At 42.3% G+C, this 12,010-nt stretch overlaps 1 protein-coding gene across 1 annotated transcript in view; it reads left to right on the top strand.

Moving 5' to 3' along the window:
* The window catches only part of GALNT9 (polypeptide N-acetylgalactosaminyltransferase 9), a 126,589-nt gene that overhangs the window by 51,159 nt on the left and 63,420 nt on the right, over positions 1 to 12,010 (top strand). Inside the window, exon 6 of the mRNA XM_041410275.1 lies at positions 7,201 to 7,398. Within this exon, the coding sequence (XP_041266209.1) occupies positions 7,201 to 7,398 (198 nt within the window). The remainder of the gene's footprint in view (positions 1 to 7,200; positions 7,399 to 12,010) is intronic.

The following is a 12,010-nucleotide window of genomic DNA, read 5'->3' as shown; positions in this document are numbered from 1 at the left end:
CTGATTGTGTTGCAGAACATGCAGAGCATTGTATAAACCCCTGTCTTTGAGAGATGGGAAAGAATAACATGAGAAGGAGAAGGGACCTTCCCTACATTATGTCTGGGAGCAGGAAAGAGATTACAGAGATAGGGTGTTAATTCTCTGGGTGAGAAAAAGGACACTTTGAGTGAAGGAGAGCAGAAATCAGTACGTGAGAGGCAGAAACCACAATATATTAGCAGCCATAAAGAGGGTGCTAGGAGCCATAAAAGAAGACATAATGATAGAGTATTATAGTTGCATTCTATCTTAGGAATTGCTTTTGCTCCTATCACAGAGGTATTATCAGAGCACTGAATGGAGTTATGCAGTCCTGTAGTAATTAAAATTTTGCCAGACAAAGGGTGAGTTTCAATAAGGAAGCAGTGAAGGAAGAGGATTTAATCAAAAGATTTCAACATACCAGCCAGACAGAGCCTGACATGAGAAAGAAACCATGAAATATAAGTTGAATATCCATCAGATTCTGTCACACACATCCCATCTTTATGGATAATCCCTGAAGTTGCCAGTGTTTTAAAAATATACAAAACTGGTTTTAATAAACTAAGAAGAGCTAAAGATCAAGATCCCTCAGGATGATACTTTGCACATGCTACTTTATACTGTAAGGTGTAATGTAGTTTGTTGTGGTGGCCATAAGCAATGGATTCTCAAAAAGGTGTGTAAAGGAGAAGGGAAGCTGATTTCCTTCTAATCTTCTGCTGAATTTGGTTGTCCCAAGTACTCTCTAACAGAGATGTGGTTGTGCTGTCCTGGGGCAAAGCCACAGGGTCTTTGTCACCCCGAGAGCTCCCTGGTAACATTTTCATGCAGGGTACTGGAAGCCAATCTCTACCTGCAGGTAAACTCCCTGTCCCCCTTTTCCCAGTTCAGGTGGTTCTCTGGGGACATGACAAGGTCCAGGTGGCTCTTTCCTTCTAAATGAGAGAAGTGGTGGAGGTGAAATTACCTTTGAGTCCTTCTGTGCAGTCTCTCTCCTCTCTGGAGCATTCAAGCACATCTCTCATGCTCAGGACATGGTTCACTGAGCATCACTGGGCTGAGGCTGACCAGAAAAACCCAAGTGAAAAGGGAAGGACATGTGTTTGTTAAGGGAGTTCTTCCTCATCCACAGCCTTAGGATCACTCTGGTAACGTAATGGAATACAAGTTTTTCATAGAAAACCAATATAATCTGAGTGGAGCATGCAGCAGAAGCCACGTGGGCCTTTGGGATCCATGGCAGGGTGCCAGCCTACATGCAGAGGATGTACCAGAAAAGCAGCTTCAACTATTCATCTGCCTCAGCCTAGAATGTTCACTGAAGCACCCTCGTTGCTTTTCAGTGGTGCAGAAAAGAGCCATTGAGGTTTGGCAGCCAAAGAGCTGATCTTTAACTCTCCAGCAGGCATTGGTGCTGCATTCCCTCTGTTCCAGCTGGGGACTGTGGGGCTGAAACTTCCCTGGACACATGGGAATGCTGACAGAGATGTCAGGCAGGACAGATGGGGAAGTTCTCTTAAAGACTGAGAAAGGGAGAATGAAATTGATTTCTTTTTTAGTTATCTGAACACTTCTTTATAGGAAAGGCATTCCTCATTAAATATTCTGCAGATGGCCTCAGTGAAGAATTATGTATGTCAGTAGATCTGCTTGTCTGCATCTGATAAATGTATATTGTCAGTGAAATGTGAGGTAGCGTGCAAAATCATGCAAAATAAGCTTTCAGTTTACACAGCTTTCTTTTTTCTTACATTTCTCTGTTAAGTTTATGCTTCATGGTACCTGACAGTGGTAGAGCCAGAGTAAAATATGGTGTTAAATCCAGTGAGCCATAAAATCTAGCAGATGAGACCATGTTGTCTTTCATTTATGTCTTATAAGAACTCTTTTCTAACTGCTTGCAAGAAGAGGAAATTCTGATTTGTGAAAGCAGGACAAAGAAGATTGGATTTTTTTTTAGTTAGTTCTTCATTTTTTATTGGAGTAAAAAGTAGGATAGTGATGGTGAAGAAGAAGAAAAAAAAAAAAAAGAGGCATGTTTATCTCAAAAGAACTCAGAGATCAGGGTATATACCCACCTGGGATAGGGCAGAATTGGAGAGACATTTCCCAGTACAATTCCTGCCATTTAGGAAAGGATTAACTTTTGAAAAAATTTAGAAAAAGTGACATTTGGGCTGCAGGGAGGAATTTATTGACAAATGCTCGTACAGCCATTCTAAGTACTGGAAGGTAAGGTCTGCTTCTCAGGTGCTGCATGTTAGCAAAGCATCCCTGAAGCTGTGAAAGCCATTGAAGTGCCAGAGCTGGGCAGCAGAGGATCTGGCCTGTGGCATGCATGTGGATTCCCTTGGATTGTGAGCATTTATTCTGACGTTGTGCCTTTTTAAAAGTCTGCTTGAAGCCAGCAGGTGTTTTTACATATTTAAAAAGGTGAATTATATTATCATGTGCACCGAGGAGCTCATTACTAACTTCTTTTTATCTGTTTTTTATCTGGAAGAAGCTGTTCTTTTTAGCATTGTGACAAACCAGGCTTTCCCTTTGGCATGAATTCTCCAGCAATCTGATAAGGATGTAAGACAACACAGAGTTTTTGTTTGCTGTGGTTTCCCGTGGGGTTTGAGCTGCTCTGAATCAAGCCAGTGTTAAATACAAAATGCATATATGTTCAGAGATAGACTTACAATAGGATTAGAGAGGCCTATGTGATCACAGTATGGCCCCTGCCTTTGCTCTCAATCTTCTTACAGGCTTATTCTATACTCTGGCTTAAATTCTGTCTTCCAACTCTCTTCCTACCTCCAGTGTTTATCTTGGAAGCATTTACTCTTTGAATCCCACAGAACCAGCATTGCTGGAACTCCCAATAAAGTCATCATGGGTGCTCAACACCTTAGAAAATCCGCTGTTAATGAAGAAATCTTTCCACTGCTAGGCAAAAGCATTGAAGGCATGTGCTGTTTAGTGATGTGCTCAACTGACTTGGACAAATCAAAGTGACTAAAATTGAACTGAAAATACCCTTTAGCCTAGTGGAGTCTATAAGAGAACTAAATTTATTGTCCTTTCTCTTCTGGTTTTATCTGTTTACCAACAATCTATTCAGAGAGAGAGGAGGACACTGACAAATACTTAGTTTTAAAGAGGATGGAAGGGGGAGGATCTTCATATGTCACTCAATTCCAGTCCAAATTGTCTGTTTGGTTTTTATTAAGTGGAAAAAAAGCCCCACTTGGGTGATGTGAAGGACTACCTTTAAAGCAGAATCTTTTGATTATATTTAGTTTACTGAAATCCATCATGTCTATGAATATGCCTGGGAGAACTTTCCCTCTTGCTCCAGTAAATAACTTGTTAACAATGCATGCTGCTCTTTGCCCATAAAGTACCTTGATCCAGATGCAAACTAGGAACCTAATATTTTTGCACTGGAAAATGAAAAATGGAGATGGATCCCAAAATCCAAATCTGGCTTATGCACCTAATCAGGCAGGGCTGAATCCTGCCTCACTGCCAGCAGTGGCCATGTAGAAAGGCAATCTTCCAAGCACATGTTGCAGCTCATCAGCTCAGTGTGTTGGACATCCTTGGACTGCAGCAACCTTTTCCCCTCTTATCCTTTCAGTCCTGTGAGCTGCCAGAAGCACCTGACTTCTGCAGATGGACAGCAGAAAAAACAAGGCAAAGTGAAAAAAAAAACATGGAAAGAATGCTGATGAAAAAAAATTTAGAAATTACCTGGAAAGATTTAATCATAATTCTTTTTATAATCTGAAGCAATTACATAAAGCCAGAGTGACCAGGAAGGTTGACAAAGGATTTGATGAATGTGCAGCTCAGCTCAGCATAACTCTGAGGCTGGGCTTTGCTAGCCATGAATAGCAATGAAACCCTCTCATATTCCATGGATTACTCAAGATAAGCAATGCAAACACAGTGCATTGCCCAGTCCTGTTCAAACTCCCAGTCCTCCTTTATTGGCCATTACCTGGGGATCTTGGCAGGCAAACAGCCCACCAGCAGTGCTGGCAGGGAGAGAGCTCTGGCAGGGTCTGGGATTTGAGTGTTCCTGCACATCTCACAGAGATGAGCTTGGGCTGAGCCTCTGAATACCCCATTGCTGTCTATTATAGGGCAGGACAGGCTGTGAAATCTCTCAGGTGTGCAATGTTTAATTAAAAGGCTCTCCATTCTGCGTTTTTGCTGAGAGAACAGCTCTGGCCTGGATTTTCTCTTTCTGTCTGTGACTCAGATCCGACTTTCTTACTTGTGGGTGTGAAAATATTTTGGAAATTTGGTGGCTGTGCGGTCTGTCCAGATACTCAATATTTCCTGTTCCTAACACATTCAGGGATGTGATTTCCACACATCTGGGTACCAAGAGAGCTAGGAAATCACCTCCATGGGTGAGACAGGAGGTGTCTTTAGAATATGAAGTTCCAGCAGTTGCTTTCATACCAATTGACTCCATAACCTTGGCATGGCACTTGACTTCATCTGTTACTTGAGGGGAGAGAAATCAACTCTTGTTGAAGCAATAATATCTTAAATATTTACATTTCTTGAGTGCAGGGGACTTAAACAGAACATCCATCACCAAGACAGGTGTCTTAAATTTCATGAAAGTTCAGAATCTGTGATTTCACATCAACAGGTTGATAGAAAGTAATGGAATTTCATCATGTATTTTGACCCCAGCTATTGTATTACACTCCAAATCCCCCACCTTGTGCCATTCAGATGCAAAACACCAGGTCAGGTGGTAATAAATGTGTCACACAAATGGGAAAACACAGAAATTCTCAGGTATAGAGTGACAGGAGTAGTTTGGTGATAGTTTGTGTGTGAGGAGCTCCAGAGCTGGGAATGGATTGTTCTCCGTGTAAAGAAGAAATTTAGGTCCCAGGTTAGCATTTCCAAGACTCAAGCATTGGATTAACACAATCACAAATATGATTAAGGGCTGGAAACTAGTGTGACTGTTGAATATTTTCTTCATATTATTTCTCTAACCATTATTTGGGATACACTTCAGCAATCCAATTTTAAGATGTCTTGCAAAGTAGCAGGCTAAATTCCCTTTATATTCAAAATAGGTTCCTCTGGAACATTATTAATCTCACCCAGTTTCAGTGTCTACATTATCATGAGAAGCATCTGACTATAAAAGTGCCAGTCTCTGCCTCTCTCTGCTGAGAATGAAAGTTTGAGGCAATTACTGTGCATATGGGGGGTCCACTGCAGGTATCTGACATTAAGGGAGAAGAAATCCTTATCTTCTTTCAGCTTTTCTATTACACAATCTCAATCTACCCTACAAAGTAAAATACTTGGAAAATGAGCACCCCAGGAGGAACTGTAGAAGGGACATGGAACCTCCAGGATAGTTTTGAGTATGATGATTAACAGTCTTGCTTTGTATCAACATAAACATGTCATTAATTGGGGACTTGAGGATTTGGTGACCAAAGAATTCCCACCAAGAGAGATAAAAGTAGTTTGGAAAACTCCCAGTCTTTCCTTGTTTGTCAAAGACCTGCTTCCAGAATCAAACAGTAGTGAATGACAGAGTTAGATTCTTGCAAAGGAAACCCAGTTTCAGATTTTTGCTTCAGAAGGCGTGCAAGCAGCTTTCCTGCTTTGCAGAGCAGGTCTGGAAATCAGACTTAATAAATTTGTTCGAGCCATGGGAGTCAAGCAAACAATGAGTGACACCTGTACCTGTTGTCTGGTGTTTCAAAATCCTTTGTTTTAGAGTTTAGAGGGAGAAGGAGAGCTTTATACCCAAGGGTTACTGTGTCCAGGCATGGAGTCACCAGACTAGTGATGGCAAGTCCATCCTTCTGTATTTTCTTCTGCTGCTGAGCAGAGATAACATGATGGAAAATACAAAGCAGATTCAGCTTTTCTGCATTTTTCCATTCTTTGTCAGATTTGCAAGAGTTCTTCTGCTACCCACCCACTGGTTTTTAAAAGGCTTAATCTCATAAATATAATCTCATACTAATAATGGAAGTGGCTTACCCAGATCTGGTAGGTCACACTGGTTCTGTGGGGGTGCACAAGTGTGGCCTAAAACCCATATGAATTGAGAGTCTGAACCATGTACAGTATCTTCTGCTGGCCTAAAAGAACATTTATGGTAACAGGCAAAATATGAGCTAACACTTGAAACCACAAAGGAGTAATTGTCTTCTGACCAACAGCAAAAGAAAGTGAGAAAAGATCAGTGTTCAAATCCTCCTACCTCTGTGAGTTGCAGCAAACCACCATTCCCTTAAAGATCCATGTGAGAGCTCTGCAAAATTTTCAAAGCACATTTCAAGGAGAAACACACAAAGGAGTGAACCAGTGGCTCTTTCTAATACTGCTTTGAGGAATGATTTCCACCCTTGTGTAAGTCTGCTACCTCTTTGGATCAGATTCTCTATGAATTCATAGCAAACTCAGACTACCTTGGTCAGAAATGAGTGTTTGCACTGAAGCTTTTTACTTTCCTTTTGGGATGTAGCTTCTGTGGAAAGCACATTGATGTTTTAAAGCCTTTTGAAATGATTGAACATTTCCTGCAGTTTGCTGCTTTTGCACCATCTGGCACCTGAAATCTTCTCATCACCAAAGAGGTTTTAGAAGGCATAATGCAGCCACATTTGTCATTCAAACTAGATGTGATGGGGTCAGTCTTGGGAAACAGGATTAAAATCTTTGAATAACCTTCAGATTCTTGCAGCCCCTGGTGTGTGTTTAGTTCTTCAGGGCATGCCAGCCAGAATTTAATTGCTGCCAGAAATCCTGGTGGTGTAGCCAGTAGGAGACCATTTAGCTGCTATTGGTGATGGTGTCTCTCAACATTTCTCCATTGTGAAATGAATTAACAATCTCCAGGCCTCAGAATAAGTATTTGGTCGAATTTTGTGTTGTTAGGCCCTGGCACAGCTTCACAGAGGTGGTAATTCCTGTGCAGGTGCTGCGTGCAGTGTCCCACACCAGCTGCAGCCCTGCAGCGTGCGGCTGCAATCTGTACCCCATCTCTCCCTGCCCCGCTCTGGCTTTTCCATCTCACTGTGCTAATGCTCACAGCCTTAGAAAACCTCATTTTATCAGCCTGCAAAGCATGCCCTGGGATTACAGGATGGCTGTCAAACCTTGTGCTGTTCTCACTGCTCTCAGGGCGGAACCGGCGCTCACGCGGATCAAGGAGGATCGCAAGCGGATCATCCTGCCCGCCATCGACAACATCAAGTACAACACCTTCGAAGTGCAGCAGTACGCCAACGCGGCCCATGGCTACAACTGGGGGCTCTGGTGCATGTACATAATCCCACCACAGGACTGGCTTGATAAAGGGGATGAGTCAGCTCCCATCAGGTAAATCTCCCCTGTGCTGTCACTTCTGATGTTTCCGTCTCGGCCGTCTGCCGGGGGGGAATTTAGGTGAACGAGTGTAGCCATGTTTCTCTTCACAGAGAAAAGCAAGGCACAATTCTTCCCAAGAATATTTCTGGGTTTCACATTCTCTGAACCGCAGAGAGAGAAAGAAAACACAACTCTTATCGTATTTGCTGTGCCTGTGTTGTGCCCAAGTAGAATGCAATATGGAGATTGTTTGCCCAAAGTGATGGCTTTTGTTTTCTTGGCCTGTCCTGTGTGTGTGTTGGGGCTGTTGGCTGACAGTCATGAGATTCTGTGCAGTGAAGTGCAGTTGAGTGCTTGGCAGATTCAGTTTAGATGTAACGTAATAAAGTATAGAATAATATAATATAATAAAGTAATTAATTAGCCTTCTGATAAGAAGGAGTCAGAGGCATTCATCTCTCCCCCTCGTCGGGGGCAAAAATATTCACTATAAATGAGGCTGCAGGCTTTGTGCAGGAATAACAAAATGAGACTAGGGAAAACTGATGGCTCCACAGTAGCTGTGGAAGTGTGTGCTGCCTTTCAGAGCTGCCCCACAATGTACACAAGTACTCTGGCCATTAGTAGGATAGCAGGATCCTTTGCACCTAACCTTTTATTTTCTAGTGGACTCTGGCCCATGGTGTGCATGAGAAACAAAGGAATAGTGTGTGTGATTACAAAGAGGCTGTTTTAACTCCTGTTCTGTGGGCAGCAGTCTTGGTCATCAGTCCAAACCAGAAACCAGAGCTTCCCAGGAGCATCACTAGGAGTTGTGTTTGAGAGCTGCTCTTTTTTTCTTTTCTTTGTGGGTTTTTTTTTGTTTGTTTGTTTTGTTTCTTTTTGTTTTTGTTTTGGTTTTTTTGGGGTTCTTTTGGTTGGTAGGGTTTGTTTGGTTGGTTGGTTGGTTGTTGTTGTTTTGGGGGTTTTTCTTGAGAACTTTGTACATGTTCAAAGTTTTTGTACTGGTTGAATTTTAAAATGAACCCACACCAGACCATGTAGTCAGTGTGTCAATTTACTTTTCCTTACAAGAGAACATTGTACATTACAGAAATGGAATTTTCTGAGGAAAGGCCATTACAGGAATTGTGAAGGTGTTTCTGAGAATTGTTACAGTGGGAAAACTGGAACTGATGTGCAAAGGGCTTTCTCTCCCCTCCATTTGAAAATTCACATCTCCTAGCCTTTCATCTCCAGTGCAGATGCTTGTCTAACAGCTCCTCTGGGACATATTGTGCTGGATAAAGGGTACTGCTGTTACCAACTCCAGAAATAAATGCTAAAAAATTTGAAGCCTAAGTATGCACTTTAGGATGCTCTTATTTTTAAGACTTCTTAAGAAGGACACAAATTACCAGCTTAAAGTCATCTTCATTTTCATGTATATTGGCATCATCTTAAAGCAAAACTCTTCTGTATGGTCCCAGTGTGGGCTCTGGCAGAGGAGCTCATGTACTTCCCTTCCAGTGCAAAGCTTGAGTTGCCAGATCCTGAAAAGTTCAGCCAAGCACTTCCAACAACACAACCACCTTAAAAAATGCCAGTGGTCTTTTGGAAGTGAAAAGACACTGACACAGTGATCACATTTCTAAGTGACCAGAGGGATGGGGCCACCTCACAGGATCCTTCCCTCATGAAGAGTAATATTTTAATCTGTATTTGAGCAAGTGTTGCAAATTGTATTCAGGTTCATTCTCATGCTCTGTGACTGCAAAACAGAGCTATACAGTAATATTAACCTTATTTACTGCAGGACAGCACAGTCCATCATCACTGACCTTTTGCTTGTCTTGAAACCTCAATAAGCAGGGAAGTAATTACTTAGGAAATCAGTTTTCCTGGATAACATGCCCTGCTCGCCTCACATTGTTTTAAAAGTGCAGATGTTTTATACCTGTTTCACTCAGCCCTGAGAAAGTTTATTGATAAAGGAAAATTAATCATCCAAAGCTTTCACTCCTGAAAGGTTTTGTGCACTTCATGACTCACAATTTATATGTGAAATCATTGCAGTAATTTTCCCATGGATTGCTCCAGTATTTTAGTATCTTCTATTCTGGAGACAATGATCACATAACAGATAAGACTGAACTAAGAGGTTAAACCTCAGCAATAAAGGACCTGATTTCCCATGGACTTCCTTCAGATTTACATTCAGGCTCTTGCTGGTGCCACACTGGCACTGAATTTGGCTGACACAGGAGTGAACAAATCCAAACTCAAGCACTGAGCAGGGTTAAAATCTGATGCACATGAGTAGCTGGCTCCCAAGAGCAGTGATTTTATTCTGAGCCTGAATGGAGAAGCCCTCCAGTTCATCAGTGCATAAACTGCCCAGAGACAATGAGACAAGCAGCAGGAGGAGGAGAACACCCAACCCTGGCTGGCAAATATCAGGAGCACTGACACACTGCCACCGCCTTAGCATCTCTTCTGCAAATTAACAATTCCATGCCCTAAACTGCAGAGATATCCACATGGAACCACGAACACTTCCATGTCTCCCTGAACACAAGTTCTTTGAAGGCAGGGATTCAGGAGAGCAGGGCATCCCCTTTATGGCCACACTGCAGTGTGTGCTGAGGGGCCTCTGAAGCTGTAGCACCTGGATGGATTTGCTAAAGCATTTGGCTGTTGTGTTGTTCCTGCCTGTGGAAATATAATGTGATTTTGTGGCTTTTAAGTGATTTGCCAGTGTAATTATGGTAGTGGAAAGAGTGACTGTGTGAGTGTTATTGATGAAAACAACCAGGAAGTCTGTCCTTAGGAATGAGATTTGAAAGTGGTCATGGTGGGAACTTACTAGCTGTGGAATATTTAGTGTGTTTTCAAAAGGAAGGCAAAGTCAATGTCCTTAGGAATGAGATTTGAAAGTGGTCATGGTGGGGACTTACTAGCTGTGGAATATTTAAAGTGTGTTTTCAAAAGGAAAGCAAAGTCAGGCTAGTGAGCAAACTTTTTTAAAAAATCGCAGATGTGACTTGGTTTGGTACAGGTTTTGGTTTTGTAACCAGCTTTCCAAATCACATATTGCAACCATGATCCCTGTTTCAGTCCACTTTGCAAGACAGAAACTGTGCACTTTGGTGCTGTTTGAATCCATGTGTCTGTCCAGTGCATTCATGACACTGCAAAGCTGCTCATCAGCATGGAAACTGCAAGTCCATTTAGTCCTTGCTACCACTGTGCCACCTAAGGTTTTGTTTGACCCTGTTTTCAGCAAGCAGTGGGTTTGGTTTGTGCCTCTGTGTGTGTTTTGTGAAACAAAAGGCTGGTAACAAATAACCCTGTGATTAGTTTTGTGGTTGATGTAGCTGAATACTTTCTGCCAGATCTCCAAAAGGATTAGAGATTTTCAGCATAAAAGAACATGTGTACCCTGGTATCAGTGAGGATCAGAGCCCTGGCATTTCTCCTGTTTGCACTGTATGAATAAATATCATCAATGTGCAGAATTGGGTGAGGCATTTGGAAAGCAGGGTCCAACTCCTGTTTCCTTCTGGGACTACACAACAGATGTGCTTCTTTCCTAAGAATGTTTTCTGTTTGAAGCCTGATCCTCTAATTTCTTGAACACTGACAGTGGTGTGATTCTACTCAGCCTTGCTAGGAAAGAGCAGCAACTATTCCTCATGCCAGTGGGTCATTCATGGGCAGTCATGTCAACTGTGCACCATGAAATGCCACATCAGCTGTTGTAAGCTAAGTGACAAAGGGGACGTGGCCTTGAAGTGCTAACAAAGGTAAAGAAATAGCAAGAACAAGGTGTCCGATTCTATAAAGATTTCTGATGCACTTTAAAGTCAGTTCTTTTCCTCCCCCACATTAATACTCTGAACTTCAGAACAATTGATGTTCCCCAAGTTGGCCTCTGCAGGCAATCCATTTTCCATGTTTGACATTTGAGATGGAAGACGTCTGTAAAGTGAAGATTTAAATGAGGATTGCTATTTGACACACTGTGTCCATCACGTCATTTTCCATTCGTGTTCCTGCGAACACTCTGCCCAAAAATGTCCTTATCATCTGGCAACACACTGTGTAACAAAGGATCTGTTTCAGAGGGCTTCTAATGAATTTGACTATGCATTGAAACAAGCTGGGCTTTTTAATGCATGCTGTATTTTTTTTCCCTGGGTTTTGGAACAGCAAGGAAGGTTTCTGGTATTCTGAACTCTGGCTCTGACTTGTCTTCCCTCACCTGCTGTGATTATGATGGACTGCTCTGCATTTGATTTCTTGATCAGCAGCCACTAACATTAGAGTCATTAGTCAGCCTCACCCAGCCAAGCACTGCACAGCTCTCCATTTTATCTTCCTCCAGCAGCAGTGGTGCATTTCATTGTTGCATATGTTCTCACTTACTGCTTTAATATGCCTTAGCTTGGTACCAGTAGGGATGTGCATGTACATGCGCTGCATCAGCTGCTCCAGAGAGCGCCAGTGCCTTGCTCGTGGACATAAATTAGAGCTTGATGTGCCCCCAGTGAAGTGCTTTGTGCTGCTGCTTCTATCTGAGACTGTGTGTGCCCATCTCACGTGCAAGTCAGGCCCCGTGCTGGTCTGCAGTAGCAATAATGAT

This window comes from Onychostruthus taczanowskii, unplaced genomic scaffold, assembly GCF_017590055.1.
Source record: "Onychostruthus taczanowskii isolate IOZ18803 unplaced genomic scaffold, ASM1759005v1 scaffold32, whole genome shotgun sequence".
Taxonomy (NCBI): domain Eukaryota; kingdom Metazoa; phylum Chordata; class Aves; order Passeriformes; family Passeridae; genus Onychostruthus; species Onychostruthus taczanowskii.
The sequence above is the reverse complement of the archived record's forward strand: the minus strand, read 5'-3'. Positions and strand labels throughout refer to the sequence as shown.